The sequence below is a fragment of the Heptranchias perlo genome, chromosome 28 (genome assembly GCF_035084215.1).
Source record: "Heptranchias perlo isolate sHepPer1 chromosome 28, sHepPer1.hap1, whole genome shotgun sequence".
Lineage (NCBI taxonomy): Eukaryota > Metazoa > Chordata > Chondrichthyes > Hexanchiformes > Hexanchidae > Heptranchias > Heptranchias perlo.
In genome coordinates, this window is record NC_090352.1 from 20,529,418 (window position 1) to 20,549,051 (window position 19,634).

The 19,634-nt window shown below is 41.3% G+C and overlaps 1 protein-coding gene across 4 annotated transcripts in view; it reads left to right on the forward strand.

Annotated features, from left to right (window-relative positions):
* Positions 1-19,634, forward strand: part of ggnbp2 (gametogenetin binding protein 2) — a 46,646-nt gene that overhangs the window by 9,120 nt on the left and 17,892 nt on the right. For all 4 annotated transcript variants that reach the window (XM_068008169.1, XM_068008172.1, XM_068008170.1 and 1 more), the window contains exons 2-4: positions 2,016-2,096; positions 5,056-5,309; positions 9,097-9,195. In XM_068008169.1, the coding sequence (XP_067864270.1) occupies positions 2,016-2,096; positions 5,056-5,309; positions 9,097-9,195 (434 nt within the window). The remainder of the gene's footprint in view (positions 1-2,015; positions 2,097-5,055; positions 5,310-9,096; positions 9,196-19,634) is intronic.

Sequence of the window (19,634 nt, forward strand, 5' to 3'; positions counted from 1 at the left end):
TCATACTATTAACAAATTACAATTACACAGCTAACTCTAGCTGTGAAACAACCTTAATGAACTGGTCATATATGCTTGACACTTCCTAACCTGCCTAGGAACGCGAGGTCACCAAACCAGTGAGTCTAGAATCTACACCACATGCATACAATGGGCTGACAAAAAGCCATACTAGAAATCTCACTAATATTACATGTGCTTTTACTGTAGCAACAAAAATCACAAACATGCCATAGTAACCTGTAGGCTTGCTCTTACCATGTACGAAAACACAGTGATTTTCTTTTTTTAAAATAAAGTTTAAATACCATACCTCAAGGAAAAAGAAAGATACTGCAGATACTGGAAACCTTAAACAGAAAATGCTGGAAACATTCAGCAGATCAGGTAGAAACTGAAGGGAAAGAAACATGGAGTTAACATTTCAGGTTGATTGACACAAGGTGATCAACCTGAAACATTCACCTCATGTTTCTCTCTCCACAGATGCTGCCTGATCTGCTGAGTGTTTCCAGCATTTTCTGTTTTTGTGAAGTTTTTATCTCTTGAATTTGAGTTGACTAAGAAAAGTTACTTCCATGAAGGTGGCACTTGGACAGTTTTGACACTGCTGATTTTCAAAAATCCTATATTATCACTACATTTTTTGAATGCGCTCTTAAATCTAGCTTCTTAGAAACCAACAGCAGCAAGGACAAAAAAAGCCTTCACCATTGACTTTGGGTTATGGTTCTCTCATCCCACTCCATTTATTTTGTGAAAAAGATGGCCAGGAATGAACTGGGGGGGAAACTACACCCATTGGTAACCACAAAGTCCTACAAAACAAGTGACTAGATTTCAAAATCAATTCATTGTTTGTGAAGCACTTTGTTCATGTCTTCAGGACATCCCAAAGCTGCATAAATGCAAGTTCTTTCTTTATTTACAGGAATACACTTCATCTGAACTATTCAAATAGGGAGATGCCTGGTCCAATCCACAGCCTGTACTCACTTAGCTAATGTCGGCAGTACTGCTGCTGTAAACAAAACTAGCCTTAATAAAATCCAGGCCTCCTACATCCTCCAATGATCACTGCTAAACAGGTGTGCATGTGTAGACATTGACACTTCATTCCACAGTGCAACAGCAAATTCAAAGGTTAACTTTTTACTTCCGGAATCTTTAAATCTACCAGGTCAATGCACTTTATGTAAGTGCCAATTCACAATAGAATTTGGTCAAATTTAGCAGTTGGATTCTGGATTTAAGAAACTATTCGTTCCATGCTGACAGATTAGTGGAATCCATCCTGGTGCGTCATAAAATCTTTTTCCCCTCCCCAAGCATATAAAAGCTATTTGTACAAATTCTCTCAAGGAAGATTTTCTTCCCATTCTCAGTTATATGGCCATTATCCTTTCAAACAGGATAAAGTTTTTCTTCCCATAGGTATATTTTTAGTTTTGTATTATGATAAACTAAGACCAGTCCAATTTTATTAAACTGCACTGCAAGAATCTTTATAGATTTGGAAGCTCTACCAGCACAAAGTCAGGCAAGAATGGCGTGGTAGTCAAGGTGTCTACTAATAAAGCATTAAATATGATGTAAATGCAATAACCAGGAATTCTTAAAACCAAGCATTGCTTTTCTATATGTTGTGAAAAACATTCAATTTTAATGTAGTTTGACAACTGTAGTTTTTAAACTTTTTTTAAAAAAACACCTGCATGTGGTTATCTGGAAATGCTTACTTTAATGGACTATTTGGGGCTAGAAATTGGCCTTTTGGGCCTTTTTTTAAAACCTTTTGTAAAGCAGTGTTTGTAAAGTCACTATATAACCAAGTACTGAACTATGAATTGCTTTTCTGTCCTTTGGCAGAGTAAGTTGTACAATTTGAGGATTTTAACCAAATAGCAACCAGAAATAAACCCCACCAGATTTTAGCAATTACTTTTAGATGCTTTATGCATTTCACCCAGTTCCCTTTATTGTAATGGCCATTAAACTCTTGCATTTCCTTGCAGATGGTAATGGAATTCTCTGATAATATGTTGAACCTTGATGGTCACCAGGTCAACGGTGCACAACTAAAACAATTTGTCCAGGTAAGAAGGAAGTATATTGTACACTACTTTTAAAGTGGTATTGTTTTGGAGACTTTTGTACTGGATGCAAAATATTAACTAATTTAACTCTGTATTCACTCATCATGTTGAAAAAATCTCTAATAAAACTAAACCATTAGACGAATGGAAAGAGTATTCGTATGAGGTGTCAGGCTGGGAAAGGGGTTGAGTGGAGTACTTAAAGGAGTTAGTGGTTGGTCCCTTATTTCTTGTCTACATAAATGATATGGATGCAGAATGCAGAAACCAAATATAAACTTGTTAAATGACTCTAAAATGAGAGTGGTTGTGACTGAGGATGCAAGTAATTTGTATAAGAATTCGCAATAAAGTTGCCTTTTTAAAAAAAAATCAAATTTAATCTAAAATTCTAAAATATTGCCTGTTGGGTGGTAAAAGTAATCTTGTTCTACAAAGAAAATAAATTTGAAAAGGATCCAATGAGTAGTAATCTTCACTTTCAATTTTACAATAATAGAACATAAAAAAATAAGAGCAGGGGTAGGCCATACAGCCCCTCGAGTCTGCAACACCATTCAATCAGATCATGGCTGATCTTCGACCTCAGCTCCACTTTCCTGCCCCGTCCCCATAATCCCTTGATTCCCCTGGAGTCCAAAAATCTATCTATATCAGCCTTGAATATATTCGATGACTCAGCATCCACAGCCCCCCCGGGGTAGAGTATTCCAAGGATTCACGACCCTCTGCATGAAGAAATTCCTCCTCATCTCAGTCTTGAATGGCTGACCCCTGCGACAATGCCCGCTAGTTCTAGACTCTCCAGCCAGGGGAAGACAACCTCTCAGCATCTACCCCATCAAGCCCCCTCATAATCTTATGTTTCAATGAGATCACCTCTCATTCTTCTAAACTTGAGAGTATAGGCCCATTCTACTCTACCTCACCTCATAGGACAACACTCTCATCCCAGGAATTAATCTAGTGAACCTTTGTTGCTTCACCTCCAGGCAAGTATATCCTTTCTTAGATAAGGAGACCAAAACTGTAAGCAGTTAAAGCACATAGAATATTGGGATACAAAGCCAGATAGTGAGCAACAAGCCTATAGATGTGTTAAGACATTTATAATGCACTACTTTTAAGATACTTATGCAGTTTTGGTTACCGAGTTTATAAAAAGATGTACATATACTCAAAAGAATGTAGAGAAGAGCAACAAGAATGAGCTGTCTGGAAAGTTAGAGAATCTGAAATTCTACATTCTAGAGCAAAGAAGGTTGGGGAGGGGTGTCAGAAAGTTGGTATGTTGTATAAAGGACTAAATAGTATTGATAAAATAAAGTGACAGCTACTTAAAAGCAATAAAGGCCAGTAGGACAAGATGTAAATTTTAAAATTTTAGGGAGTACATTTAAACAAAAAAATAACTTTCTACTTGAAGGGTGATAAACATTTGCAATAATCTACCAGGCAAGGTTACAAATTTCAGGTTTTTCTTGCATATTCTTCCAGGTTCTGCTGTGCTGGTCACTCCCATAAGAACCACGGCTTATGTTTAGGAGTTCACCCGTACTGCCCAATATTTAGTTATTTGATAGCATGACCTGGCTGGTGTAACATAATGTGACCCTATTGTTATCTGAACTGGATACAGTGTTTATTACATGTGTACTAATGTGGACTTCTTCAATCTTCTGTTGGGGGACTGATTAATACAGTAGTGACAGGAGGCCAGATATGAACAGTGAAGCTGTTTTATTTAGTGAACATATTGAATAACAAGTTATGGCAAATTTCACTTCAGCTTAATTTTGATCCTTTACCATAATAACCATGCCACCCTGTCATGGTTAGCAGGCTGAATACACTTGTATTTGGTCAGTCTTAGCATTAGAATCAGACCAAGAAATACACTGAGCCTGGTTGGCTTTATTAAGGCAAACTGCCTAGGCCTTAGTTACAAGGCCTAGCTAACCTCAAACGTGTGGGTCTTTGTTCTCCTGTTCCTTGTGCCCACAGGAAGTGAAAGGGACTTGATCTCTGACCCCTCCCTTGTCCAGGGGTTAGTCAGTAGAAGTACTAATTAACTGGCCAATGCTCTCCCAAGAGTAGATTCTTACCAGGCTGCCCATGCTATGAACACAAGACTAAGCGCCATCTCGTGCGAATGTCCTACTGGAACCCTGAAATATGGTTAATTACCTATTGTACTAGGTTCTTAATGGATAAGTTTCAATGGCTAGCTCATTAACATGCCACTTCCCTTTTTGTCCCAACATTTCCTGATGTTATGAGCATTGGGAGGAGGCTGTGTCTTTGTAAATCACCCTTTACGTCCTGAGCCTTAGTACATATCAAAGATCTGTTGTAGCTTAAAACCGAACTCCCTGTTGGATCAAATACCCAATGATTCCTAATTTATTTTGTGCATTATACAAATGAAAGGGACTAAGTTATGCTTTTTTTCATCCGAAGGCTAAAAATTTTTTTTAAAACTCCATAGTTTGATTACTTACACGTGCAAAAAGATGGATGCTCTATTATTGCTTACCAGTTCCTACTTCATACTTGTACCATTTTCAGAGTCACTCCAAATTCTAATGTTTTAGTTTTCTTCAGATTGCTAGTTTTTGATTCTGGCTCAGGAGAGCTGGAACATGGGGTCTAGAATCTGTAGTGCATATTAAAATTAAGCTTGGTAGCTGTAAATGCAAACCTCTTAATTGAGGTGCAAAGGAAATTACATTTTGAAAAGTGTAGCTGCTTTCTGTGTATTTCTAATTCAAACCAGACTGAGTGGTTTGCATTAAATGGCTATACTTAAAAAGTGAGTAGCCAAGATTAGCTGTAACTTAATTGGTTTTTTTAAACAAGGGTTTGCCTTTATCAAGATCTCTTGCGTTTATATTTTTAACATTTTAGATGTGTTTAAATGTTACAGCATTCAGGTTAAAAAGAAACCATTTTGTTTCAGCAACATGGTATGCTCAAACAGCAAGACCTTAACATTGCTATGATGGTAACATCCCGTGAAGTTTTCAGCGCACTTTCTCAGCTTGTTCCATGTGTTGGATGTCGACGCAGTGTGGAGCGTCTTTTCTCTCAACTAGTAGAATCTGGCAATCCAGCCTTGGAGCCACTTTCAGTGGGGCCCACAGGAGTTCTTTCAGTAACTCGTGCTTGCATGACGGATGCAAAAAAACTGTATACGTTATTTTATGTGCATGGGTAAGTGAATTCTTTTAAATTGGATTTTTATATTCAGTCTGTTTTGCTACTTATGGCATTATAAATAGTTTATAATGATTCATTCCTTGATGTTTAAAACTACTCTGAAATGTGTTGGATAATAGCTAATTCAGAAATAAACTGGGTTTTGCATGCCAGCTAAATATGGTCTTGCCCTGTGCTATTGAATTTGGAAAGGTTGTCTGGATAGTTCCTTGAATATTGATCAGATTTCAATTAACTGCTAAGAGGCAGCAGCCTGTTTTAATGTATGCCACACCCTGTAGTAAATACTAACTTGATTGAAAGGGGAACTAGAAAAACTTCTGATCCAGAAGGGGCTAAAGCATTATGGGTTTTGGCTAACAAAAGTTGGTCAAATCAGATTTATGGTGAGGCAAATTGAGGAGTTCGTTCCTGTTTTTGGCACTTAATTTTTCTTAAGTCAGCACTGATCAGTCTAATAAATTTATCACACTTAAATATTGTGGCATTGTGTTAATTTCAACCAAACTTCATTAATGACACATTCATCCATATTGGAAAGGAGTCCATAGGTTTTGTTTTAATGAAGCCTATTGGTAGAGAACTTGTTAATGAAGCTGTGTAGCAGTGATTTTAAAAATCACTGATGCTTTGTTGTCATCCTGCTTGCTGTGAAGCACAGGGCGAGACCAGACAGGGATAATTTAAAGAAGTTTAAGGCATAATCAGACATCTCTAATGTAGTATTGACATTAAATCTGCAGCAGAAAAAATCGTGTCAGTCATTAGCTGAAATTAGCAACTTTTTCAAACTGATTCACTGAAATAGATTGACAAAAGTGCCACGGAAAATTACCATTTGAAAAGCTGAAAACTATTTGTTGAATTTATATTTTCAAAATGGTTTCAGCTGCCATTTCACTTCTGCTGTAGCTGAATATATAGCTGTACAAATAGCAAATGTACATTTTTATAATTGTCCTAAAAAATTTTTTATTCGTTCATGGGATGTGGGCGTCGCTGGCAATGCCAGCATTTATTGCCCATCCCTAATTGCCCTTGAGAAGGTGGTGGTGATCTGCCTTCTTGAACCGCTGCAGTCCGTGTGGTGAAGGATCTCCCACAGTGCTGTTAGGTAGGGAGTTCCAGGATTTTGACCCAGTGACGATGAAGGAACAGTAATATATTTCCAAGTTTGGGATGGTGTGTGACTTGGAGGGGAACGTGCAGGTGATGTTGTTCCCATGTGCCTGCTGCCCTTGTCCTCCTAGGTGGTAGAGGTCGTGGGTTTGGGAGGTGATGTCGAAGAAGCCTTGGCGAGTTGCTGCAGTGCGTCCTGTGGATGGTGCACACTGCAGCCACAGTGCGCCGGTGGTGAAGGGAGTGAATGTTTAAGGTAGCGGATGGGGTGCCAATCAAGTGGGCTGCTTTGTCCTGCATGGTGTCAAGCTGCTTGAGTGTTGTTGGAGCTGCACTCATCCAGCAAGTGGAGAGTATTCCATCACACTCCTGACTTGTGCCTTGTAGATGGTGGAAAGGCTTTGGGGAGTCAGGAGGTGAGTCACTTGCCGTAGAATACCCAGCCTCTGACCTGCTCTTGTAGCCACGGTATTTATGTGGTTGGTCCAGTTAAGTTTCTGGTCAATGGTGTCCCCCAGGATGTTGATGATGGGGGATTTGGCGATGGTAATGCCTTTGAATGTCAAGTAGAGATGGTTAGAGTCTCTTGTTGGAGATGGTCATTGCCTTGCACTTGTCTGGAGCGAATGTTGCTTGCCATTATCAGCCCAAGCCTGGATGTTGTCCAGGTCTTACTGCATGCGGGCATGGACTGCTTCATTATCTGAGGGGTTGCAAATGGAACTGAAAACTGCGCAATCAGCAGCGAACATCCCCCATTTCTGACCTTATGATGGAGGGAAGGTCATTGATGAAGCAGCTGAAGATGGTTGGGCCTCGGACACTGTCCTGAGGAACTCCTGCAGCAATGTCCTGGGGCTGAGATGACTGGCCTCCAACAACCACTACCACCTTCCTTTGTGCTAGGTATGACTCCAGCCACTGGAGGGTTTTCCCCCCTGATCCCCATTGACTTCAATTTTACTAAGGCTCCCCGGTGCCACACTGTCAAATGCTGCCCTGATGTCACGGGCCGTCACTGTCATCTCACCTCTGGAATTCAACTCTTTTGTCTATGTTTGGACCAAGGCTTTAATGAGGTCTGGAGCCGAGTGGTCCTGGCGGAACCCAAACTGAGTATTGGTGAGTAAGTGCTGCTTGATAGCACTGTTGACGACACTTTCCATCGCTTTGCTGATTGCGAGTAGACTGATGACTGTAATTGGCCGGGTTGGATTTGTCCTGCTTTTTGTGGACAGGACGTACCTGGGAAATTTTCCACATTGTCGGGTAGATGCCAGTGTTGAAGCTGTACTGGAACAGCTTGGCTAGAGGCGCGGCTAGTTCTGGAGCACAAGTCTTCAGCACTACAGCTGGGATGTTGTCAGGGCTCATAGCCTTTGCTGTATCCAGTGCACTCAGCCATTTCTTGATATCATGTGGAGTGAATCGAATTGGCTGAAGACTGGCTTCTGTGATGGTGGGGATATCGGGAGGAGGCCGAGATGGATCATCCACCCGGCACTTCTGGCTGAAGATGGTTGCAAACGCTTCAGCCTTGTCTTTTGCACTTGCGTGCTGGACTCCGCCATCATTGGGGATGGGGATGTTTACAGAGCCTCCTCCTCCCTTTAGTTGTTTAATTGTCCACCACCATTCACGACTGGATGTGGCAGGACTGCAGAGCTTTGATCTGATCCGTTGGTTGTGGAATCGCTTAGCTCTGTCAACAGCATGTTGCTTCCGCTGTTTAGCATGCATGTAGTCCTGAGTTGTAGCTTTACCAGGTTGGCACCTCGTTTTAGGTACGCCTGGTGCTGCTCCTGGCATGCTCTTCTACACTCCTCATTGAACCAGGGTTGATCCCCTGGCTTGTTGGTAATGGTAGAGTGAGGAATATGCTGGGCCGTGAGGTTACAGATTGTACTGGAATACAATTCTGCTGCTGATGGCCCACAGCGCCTCATGGATGCCCAGTTTTGAGCTGCTAGATCTGTTCTGAATTTGTCCCTTTTTAGCACAGTGTTAGTGCCACACAACACATTGGATGGTGTCCTCAGTGCGAAGACGGGACTTCGTCTCCACGAGGTCTGTGAGGTGGTCACTCCTACCAATACTGTCATGGACAGATGCATCTGCGACAGGTAGATTGGTGAGGACGAGGTCAAGTAGGTTTTCCTCTCATGTTGGTTCGCTGTGTCACCCATGCCCTTTCTTTCCAGAGGCCTACCTATTTCTTGAAGGTTTGGACTTAGTTTCCCTTCCCCTGACCTTTTGTTATCCATTCCTTTGCCTTAGTGAGGATTAGGGTGCTTTTCTAAATATTTCTTGCCTGCTTCTTTTCCTGACTGCTTTTTCTTTACTGCATATGTTGAAGCCTGACCTTTGCCTTACTATTGACATTCGCAGTTGCATTTTATCAAATGATGGAAGATTGCAGAGAGACAGGCACACAAGAGACAGTTATTTTAGGTCTTTTTTTCCACCTTATCCAAGGAAACGCAGCCAAGGTAATAGCTGGAGAGACCTGAAACAGAACATTGTGTACAAGATATGTAACCAGATATGGAGAAGTCCAAGACTACCTGTGTACAGCACCACAGGTGTTTGACTAGTATTGGAGAATGTTTTTGATTTGTCAATGAATTCTCTGTACAGTAAGTTCTGAATCATTTCTTCTTAGGTCCAAACTAAATGAGACAATTGATGCAATTCCTAAAAGTAAAAAGAACAAAAGATGTCAATTACATTCGTTAGATACGCACAAGCCAAAACCTTTGGGGTAAGTAATACCTACATTTCTTCTGTACTAGATTACAATAGTTGGAAAAATTTTAAAACTGCACTTCTGTGCCAGAGGAAAATCTTTTTGCATTACAAATTCAATCTGACCTGTATAAACAATTTTAGCTGCTGGAGACCCACATTTTAATGGCTCCCAAATGCAATTATTGTTAGAAAATTGGGAAAAACTGACTTGTTGATCACAAGTTATTTGTTTTTGTTGAAGGTTGTTCACTTATTTTGGTTATGAAGTGGGACATTTCAGATACAATGATTTGAAAAATGGAGTTGAGTGAAACATGCTTTGCATTATTTGCTAATGTCTAATCACTAACAGTTTTTATGGCATTTTAAAGACTGTTCTGCACTATAAAGTAATTCTTTTTGCACAATGACAAATAGATCAAAAGAATATTGTCTACCTACACACTGCTGCCACTGATGAAAACTTGAAAAAAGAACTGGAATAGGCCAGGTTTTTCAAATTGAAGTGATATCAATTAAGTTTGTTCTGAACTAGATTAGTAGTGGCACATTTTGATGCGTATTCTTGTAGAGCTATCAGATTTAACTTTATTTAACATTATAAATGTTTTTAAAAAGTTACCTACGTGCTTGGTTTAGTTTAACCCTTATCTTATGCTCTTGTGTTTTTTAAACATGATTTTCAATATGGCAAAAAACTCTGCTCTGCAGTATTTCAAATCTTGTAGCGATAAAGTATGAATATTCTTTTCAAAGAGAAAGTGTAATATACTGAATTGGCTCTTATGCCGATAATTCCAGTGAATGAAAATATCACCGAATCAGTCACCTTTTTGATGCTCTGTTTCTATGCTGATAGGGACAGCCTGGAAATAAATGTTTGCATAAAATTTTCACTTCTGTTGAAGCTGGTTCTGTTACCTTGTGAATGGGAAATTCATATCACAGGCCACTGTCTGTCTTCTACCCCACCCCCAAAACCTCCTTCCTATCCCAAAATGGGAGGTTTTATACAAAGTTGCCTCTAGTAGCAAATTCTAAAAGAGGAAACATGGTAACAAATGAAGATTGACCCATAGGGTTGTGGTTAATTTAGTATAATCAACTTAATGCTTCCCCCATAAAAGTATGCAACTTAGTCTTCATTTGCAGGAAGTGTGCTGATTTAATCTGGTTTCAAGGGTTTTTCCCCCTCATTGACTGTCTAAGTTTGATTGTACTTGACGATCACTACATTAACACACTTTGAAACCATTTTTAGTCATTTTTAAAAAAGTGTTCTGCATTCTTCCACATTTGTTTCATAAAAGTGAAAACTGCAGGGAAGGAGGGCTCTGGCCTACAGCAATCTGTTGCTAAGCTTGCTGGAGGATGATTTGTGCTGGGGTATGGTTCTAGAAGTACTGACAACCTTGTGGTATCTTGGCTAAGTGGGCATCTTCTGTATGTAAGCCTGCATATTTAGTGTCAGCAGGTCAAGGTATTTAACCATGGGGGCCTAACAGCTGAACCTGATCTTTTTATCTGATGTAAATATGCACACGATCCAGCAGGTGTCACATGATGGTCAAAACTACACTTTCTTTCCCATCTTCCTTTCCCCCCTGCTGCGCACCCCCCCCCCCCCCCCCCCAAAAACACTACTCATCATTCCTCAAAAGCTGTAATCTTTCCATCTCAATTCTGGTTGAAGTGCTCCTAAACATTCAATGGGAGGGCTTCTTTTGGCTCATGGCAACATCCACCACTGAGATGTAAGTGCATTTGTGACAAAAAGTGAAACCTCCTGCAAGGATGGAGGTCTCAAATCTATAAACTGTCACTCTGCACCCTGAAGGGTGAGTCAGCCCTGTGGTAGAACATCTCTTGGAGCTGAGGAAACTGAGACAACAGCTACTGGATGGTATTGAAGATTGGGTGTGACAACACACACTTGTGTATATCCAGGGTTTGATGCTTACCATGATTGGGTATAGAGAGGCAAGCAGCTGTTGCTGAAGCTCAACACCTGATATTAGTGGAATTACCGTTCAGTAGGCTATACTTTGGTTAGAAGGATGGTGGCAATGTGCTGTTATGGTACTTGGACTGCTTACGAGTTCCTTGTTCCTCTACATATTTAGCGATGGCCCAAACCCACACTTGTTTGACCAATTATTGACTGGTGGATTTGGAGGTGGGGTGAGCGGACAGAGAGGGTAAGATCTCTTGAGGCTGAGTTAGCTCCAAACTAACTGTCCTGCTGACAGAAGATTGAAACTGGTCAACCACCTGAGGCAGACTCAGCAATCTGACAGTTAAGGCAAATGGCTCTACGGTACTTGGGGGCACTGTTGATTGGCTCATTAATGGGACCTGGAAGGGTAAACCTGCGGCTGAAAGCTGCGATTCTTTCTACTTGATTCCAGATAAACCTTTAAGTCAGTATCCTAATGCACCAGTTCTCAAACTTTACTTTAAGAGGAAACCTCTGCCAATATTGACATGTTCCAGGAGTTCCTTGTCACTAGCAGCTACCTAAAGGGAAATAGTGGTAAGATTATTGTAGAAATTGGTTAATTCAGACTCTCAGATTTAACATACTAATAAATCAACAAATACTGAAAGCTTGAGATCGGATAAGATGGGCAGAAACCTGACCTCTTGGATCCCAGTTTGAAAACCATGTGTCCTAACAGGTTAGTCCTGATTGGACAAGCAGTGGAATGCTTTAACAGTGTTTTGTGCTGTTAAGCTGGATGGTCTCAGCTGGTTGAACACTTGCAGTAACACTGCATACTGAGGGTGTCTAAGACTAAGCTATCGCCAACATGTGGCAGAGCTCTTTGGATTTGGGTAAGTGTATGCCTCTTGGGAGGAAAGAAGGAAGCATGTGAATCATCGAATTTTACAGCACAGAAGATGATCAGTCAGCCTGTTGTGGCTATGCTGGTTTTATGATCGATATTCACTTGTTTCCATTCACCTGGCCTTTCCCCATATCCTTTTTAATTGTTTCGTTTTCTAATATTTATCCACTTCCCTTTTTAAAAGCTATTGTGGATTTTGCTTTCACTGCTTTTTTTTGGTCAGGTATTCCATGTTCTAACAATCCTCTGCATTATATATTTTTTTAAATTCCCCATACCTCTTGATGTTTTTGTGATTATCTTAAATTTATGCCCTCTAGTTATCACTTACTAACAAGTGGAAATAATTGTTCCTAATTTACCTTATTGCCCTAATCATTTCAAATATTTCAATGAGGTTTCTTCTTAATCTTTATGAAAGTGAAAAGAGCTCCAGTCTCTCTCCTCTCCACATAACTAAAGCATCTCATCCATGGTATTATGGTAAGTCAATTCTGCACCCTCTCGCTTCACTTCATATCAACTTGCCCTTCCACTTTTAAAGATTTGTGTATCTGATCCCTGAGTTTGTCTGCACCTCTACTTCTTTAGTCTACATGTTGTCTTTTATTTATCCTCCCAAATGTATCCCCTTGCATTTCTCCGAGTATGTTACGTGGGATAAAACAGCATATCCTCCTGCTCAGCGTGCTGTAGCAGATCTACATATGTAGCTGTATAATCTCAATGTATAGTTAGTGTTAGTAACAGCACCACCAAGTGGTAAAGTTTGATCATTTTGAGCTAATATACTTTATTGTGCTAGTGGATTGAACTACAAACTACTGAGAAGTAGATTTTATGCAACTTACAGTACCTCTATTCTGTTATGGAACCACCTAATGTTGAGTAGCATAAATTGGCATTTGAGTGCTTTTAACTCTTCGGGACATTTTCAAACTTCAATTTATGCTACTTTTATACATGCATCAAAATGCTGGAAGTTGGCTTTTATTTAACAAATTATCCTGTACCTAAGGACTACACTGCCTGCAGTGAGGGTGCCTGGCTGGCCTGTCCTCAGGTCGTGTACTGATGCAGCATCAGCTGGTTACAAACAGATGTGCCCAGAGATTGTTGTCTTCCTTGGTATGCCTCTTCAGAAAAGCATATTCAAGATTGGCAACAAGAGTAGGGAATTGAAGTGACATTCCAACATCTATGATGTCACGGCTTTGATAGGCTGGTGTTCCAAAGCAAAATGCCATTTAACATCTTATGTTAAGTTATTTGAAGTCTGAAATTTATGTTTCAGAATGCAGTAAAAGTTGTAGGATTTGGTATCTTGCTTTAATACACTTGATGTACATCTTTATAGGTGAAGGGTAGAAAGATGTATACATAAATGATCCTGAGCCTGTTAACTCTTCTGCAAATTACAGTGAAGGGAACAGTGGCAGTGGAAACGCAGAGAGAGCACTAGGGTCAGATAAGAAAAGTAATGGAGACAGCAAGAAGGAAGTCAGATGTAGCATCCTTTTTCACTTTGGACCTTTTCAGCCACCACACAGGTAACAGGGAGATAAACTTAGAGGTAGTTTATTTGAGGTGCATAGTACTCTTATGAACACTAACTTGTCATGTCCATACTTGGCTTTTAACCAAATTTCATAAAGGCATTACCATCAAACACAGCTCATTCTACAAATTACATTGTTGATAACTGCTAATACTGATTTGAATATTGATTTGCTATCTTGGTGGCTTAATGCTTATTAAATTAATTTCAAAAATGGCTTTATTTTCAAAATAAACATGGAGACTTGATTTTAGAAATTGGCCAGTGGCAAACATGAAATTTAGCAATGGGTTAGTATTGGTTTATGATAGCTGGTATACAAAATATCATGATATAACTCAGATGCCTGTTCTGCTTGTAACCTGCTGTACCTCATGGCAAGGCCAGGTTAATGGGGGGAGAAATTCATATTACCAGGGATGGTTAAACCATTTTTCTCCTCCAAAAAGTAAACTCTAAAGCTTCCCTAACCACACACCAATTCACAATAGGTTAAAGTAGTAGTGCAGAGATAATGACAAAATTTGAAAAGTTATTGCATTGTTTTTGGGACCACAGGTACCCATTAATTCTATTTGTATTCCTGAAACTGAAAGTTGCACGACCAAGACGTCCCAAAGCGCTTTACAAAGTACTTTTGAAGTGTATTCAGTTGTAATGTAGAAAATGTAATTTACTTGCAAGCTCAATTCAGACTGCTTGTGAAAGCTTATAGGATGTTTGGACTTTGGTCACCAAAATTGAAGGATGGAAGAGAATTGCTAGTTCAAGCAACCTGAACTTGATACTATTTTTATGCAGTGCTGACCGAAGAAGTGATGTGCTAGTTTGGTGTAGCTATCCCCAGTAAACTGTGTCTCTCGCTCCTGCCAAAAAATTGATAGACAGTGGTGGTTATGTAGGTTGCAAATTTATGCTGCCAGCTGTTTGCATAGCAATTGATATGAAAGCAATGGATTTTCTGTGCTGATTTCAGCAATCATCTGAGTTCATAGAAGTATAGTGGCAAACAGAAGTTACGTTTCTGACCAGCTTTGAACTCTGGTGTAGCTTTGCTCTGCTGTAACCTGTTGAGTACTCTTCTGTATTGAATTGCCATTTCATCTCAACACAGAAACCAGTTTCAATATTGGCTTTCAGCCTACTGAGATCTTGAACAGTTATTAGCAGTGGCAAATTATTCGGTTTTAAAAAAAACCTGAGGGCAATAATGTCAGCAGTTTGTTAGCTTGCACTTGGGTTAGGAAGGGAAAAGATGTCCAAGGAACTTGCAACAAATTCTAGCCAGCAATATGACCTCCAGTGCTTTTTCTTTTAAAATAGAAGCTCCGTAAGTGGGAAGCATCCACTTAGAATTTGTTTTCATACATGCAGATAAAATAGTTAACACATGCTTGAAAGCATATATTAATACGAACCAGAACCTCGCCCATATAGGTCAGATTCAGTGTAAATTTAAAATAATAAAATCTAAGAGTGAAAGATTGTATCTCAATGATTAGGGTTGAGACCTGAATTGCCTAGCTATAAGAATAGAGGAAATTAAGAATTTTTTTTGAGGACTTGCAGGAAAATAGTGGTAAGACCCATTACACTTTGAAATATATGGCTTTTGATTCCATCTAGTTTACCTTTCATACCATACTCATAGTTTCCCCCATATAAAAAAACAAATCCGATTTAATTGAGTTCTGACTTGTGTTACGCAAAGGATAATGCATATGCTAAAGGCCTGGCAACAGTATGCGATTGTGACTGGGTATTTCCTCTTCTAGAGTTGTAATGCAGACATGAGTGGTCAAACGATGTGATTTCTTCATTAGTGATTGGGATTCATTTTTGTTGCAGGGAAACTTACTGCATGTATGTTGCAGCTTTGGGGTTGTGCTGTGGTGACATGATGGGGCGATTATCCGATATTTCATATTGTCACATCAAGAGAAACGAACATGATATCTTGGGCACACTTTGATGTGGTGTTCAAAGCTGGCCTCAGCATTCAGCCACAGAATCTTGTCACTTTTGTCATGCTACTTGTAACATTTTATTTTGTACAAGGAGGTAGATTGGGGAAAGAAGACTAGATTGTGTATGGGTCTGGTGCTTAACCTCTGATTCTACTTAATCCAACACAATTTAACACTTCTAAAAAGATAGAATGCTATCATTTCTCCCTTTTTTGGTTTCACAACTGCCTATGTAGTTGAATTCCCTTCATTGGAGTAGGTTATCTAACAACTTTTTTCAATGCTTTAAATGTCAAGTACAGCACAATGCAAGTAATTTTATTTGAGAGTAATCTACCGTTGTATGATATATCTAGATGTATATTGAAAATTACCCAGGCTTGTGCAGAAAAATTCACAAGATGTTTGAGTATTTTATTTAGCACATTTTAGTTAAAGTGAGTGATTTGAGAAAAGGCCATTTAGCCCATTGAAGTTAATTTCTCTAGTATATTAGCACTCCCGTGGCATTGAATTGTGTTTTGAATAATCTCTACATTTGCATTTTGGTAGATTATTCCAACTATTTATTGTTCAGTAAAAATTTATCTGATATGTTCTAAATTTGACTTTCCTTTAATTTTCATGGCATATTTTTGAAATAATATGGATTTCTTATTTGACATTTCAATATTTTATCTACTTTTGCCAGCCATGGGTCACACTTGTTTGAGTCAGAAGGTTGTGGGTTGTAGTCCCATTCTAGAGACTTGAGCACATAATCCACTAAAACAGATGGTATAAAATAGTCAATGCTGGAAATCTGAAACAAAAGCCAATGCTGGAAACATTCAGCCAGCCAGACACAGCATCTGTGGAGTAGCAAAGTTAATGTTTCAGGCAATTGGCGTTCATCAGAACCAGGTTCTCTGCACAGATGCTGTGCCTGACGTGCTGAGTGTTTCCAGCACTTTCTGTTTTTGATACACTAAATCACAAATGAATACTCTTAACAATAACAACTTGCATTTATATAATGCCTTTTAATGTGGTAAAATGTCCCAAGGTGCTTCACAGGAGCATTATCAAATAAAATTTGACACCAAGCCACATGAGATATTAGGATAGATGACCAAAAGCTTAGTCAGAGGTAGGTTTTAAGGAGCATCTTAAAGGGAGAGAGAGGCAGAGAGATTTAGGGAGGAAATTCCAGAGCTTAGGGCCTAGGCAGCTGGAGGCATGGCTGCCCGTGAGGCCATGGAGGGATTTGAAAACAAGGATGAGAATTTTAAAATCAAGATGTTCCTGGACTGGGAGCCAATATAGGTCAACGAGCACGGGTGATTGGTGAATGGGACTTGGTGCGAGTTAGGATACGGGCAGCAGAGTTTTGGATCAGCTAGTTTATGGAGGATGGAAGATGGGAGGCCAGTCAGGAGAGTGTTGGAATAGTCGAGTCTAGAAGTAATAAAGGTATGGATGAGGGTTTCAGCAGCAGATGAGCTGAGGCAGGGGCGGAGACAGACGACGTTATGGAAGTAGGTGGTCTTGGTAATGGAGCGGATATGTGGTCGGAAGCTGATCTTGGGCGAATAGGACAGCAAGGTTGCAAACGGTCTGTTTCACCCTCGCAGCAACCAGGGAGAGGGATGGAGTCAGTGGCTAGGGAACGGAGTTTGCAACGGGGACCAAATTCCCAATATTTAGTTGGAGAAAATTTTTGCTCAACCATTGCTGGATGTCGGACAAGCAGTGTAATAAATAAGACAGTGGAGGGGTCGAGAAAGGTGGTGGTGAGGTACAGTTGGGTGTCATCAGCGTACATGTGGAATCTGGCGTGTTTTCGGATGATGTCGCCGAGGGCCAGCATGTAGATGAGAAATAGGGGGCCAAGGATAAATCCTTGGGGGACTCCAGAAGTGACTGTGCAGGAGCAGGAAGAGAAGCCATGTAGGTGATTCTCTGGCTATGACTGGATAGATAAAAATGGAACCAGGTGAGTGCAGTCCCACCCAGCTGGATGTCGGAGGAAAGGTGTTAGAGAAAGATGGTTTGGTCAACCGTGTCAAAGGCTGCAGACAGGTAGAGAAGGATGATGAGAGTAAGTTTACATTGGTCAGTCACCCAGGATGTCATTTGTGACTTTGATAAGGGCTGTTTCAGTACTGTAGCAGGGGTGGAAACCTGATTGGAGGGATTCAAACATGGGAGTTGTGGGAAAGACGGGCACGGATTTCAGAGGTGACAACGGGTTCAAGGACTTTGGAGAGGAAAAGGAGGTTGGAGATGGGTCACTAGTTTGCAAGGACAGAGGGGTCAAGGGTGGTTTTTTTGAGGAGGGGGGTGATGACAGATTTGAAGGGGAGGGGGACAGTATCTGAGGAGAGGGAACCTTTAACAATCAACTAACATGGGGCCAGGAAGGGAAGTTGGGTGGTCAGTTTGGGAATAGGCTCAAGAGAGCAAGAACTGGGTCTCATGGTCAAGATGAGCTCAGAGAGGGCATGAGGGGAAATAGGAGAGAAACTAGAGAAAGATGCGAGTTCAGGGCTTGGGCTGGGGGGGATCCTTAGGGGAAGTTTGGCTTGGTGGGCTTTTGGAAGGGAGGGAAGCAGCAGAGGCAGCTGAACGGATGGTCTCAATCTTATTGAAAAAGAAGTCCAAGAGCTCCTCACTTTTTTATTGGAGTGAAGGGGGCAGGGGAGAGCGGTTTAAGACTGTTAGTGAAGAGAAGCCGGGGGTTATCTTTGCATTCCAGGATGATCCTGGACTAGTGAGCAGTTTTGGCCGAGGAGAGCAAGACCCGATGGTGCTTTGTGGTCCAGCGAGATCTGGCGATGAATGGCTAAACCAGTTGTCTGCCATAAATGTTCAAGTTTGTGTCCTTTGGATTTAAGGGAGCGGAGATGAGAGCCATACCGGGGGAATGACCGTGGTGAGAGGGGGTAATAAGGACAAGGGCATCAAAGGTGGAGGCGAGGATGTGATTGAGCCGATTGGTAGCTGCAGAATTGTCATGGTGAATGGAGGGCCAAAGGCTAGACAAATGGGAATTTGAAAGTGCAATTGTTAGTGACTGAGTTTTTTTCCGGGGCGGACAGAGAAGGAAGTGGGGTTGGGAGGGGGAAGGGCGATGTGGGTGGAGAAGGATACAAGGAAGCGATCAGAGACGGCCTTATCCATTGACACGATGGTAGTAGAGAGGCCAGATGAGATGGCAAGATCACGGGGCTGGCTGTGAATATGGGTAGGGGAGTTTATATGGAGGGAGAAATTAAGGGAGGATAGGAGGGCAGTGAGCACAGAGGAGAGAGCGCACGATGAGTTGAGATGGAGGTTGCAATCACTGAGGATGAGAAGTCGCGCGGTGCTGAGGGAGGAAAGCGGTGAAAATATCTTGGTGAGAAACTTGATGTGGTATTTGGGTGGGCGATAGAGAACGAGGATTTAAAGGAGAGGGGTGAAACAAGGTGAGATGCTCAAAGGAAGAGAAGGTGCCAGAGGAGTAGGGGGACAGACCAAAGTGTGACTTGGTGATGAGGGCCACACTGCCACTGTGGCAGTCTGGGCAGGGAAAGTGGTGGAAGATACAGCCAAGCGGGGAGGCTCCATTAAGAGGTAACGTATCATCACCCGTCAGCCAGGTTTCCGTCAAGGCCATGATGTCAATGTAATCATCCACAATAAGCTCCTTGATGGCAAGGCCCTTGTTCACAAGTGAATGAACATTCTGGAGGGAGATGCGGTGATAGCTGATCTGGCCGAGTCCACAGGGTAAGCGCTGGGAGGGGTGAGTGAGACGGGAAGGAGATTGGCAAGATTAGCCCCCAGCGGGCTTGCTGGGCAGAAAAGTCAGCAAGAATAGGATGGGGCAGTTGGGCTTGCTTGCCCGTAAGGAGGCAGTGACTAGTGCCTCGATGGGCCCTTTGGAGGGTGCCAAGAGGAGCACAGAGGAAAGCTGTAGGCTTTTCCAAGAAGGAATCAAGCCTGGGTCAGTGGCAGGAGAGTAGGACGGTTGAGGAGTGCTGAAGGATGGGGGTAGGGATTTTGGGGGCGGGAAAGAGTACCAGAGAGGGGAGAAATGAAAGGAGGCATGACG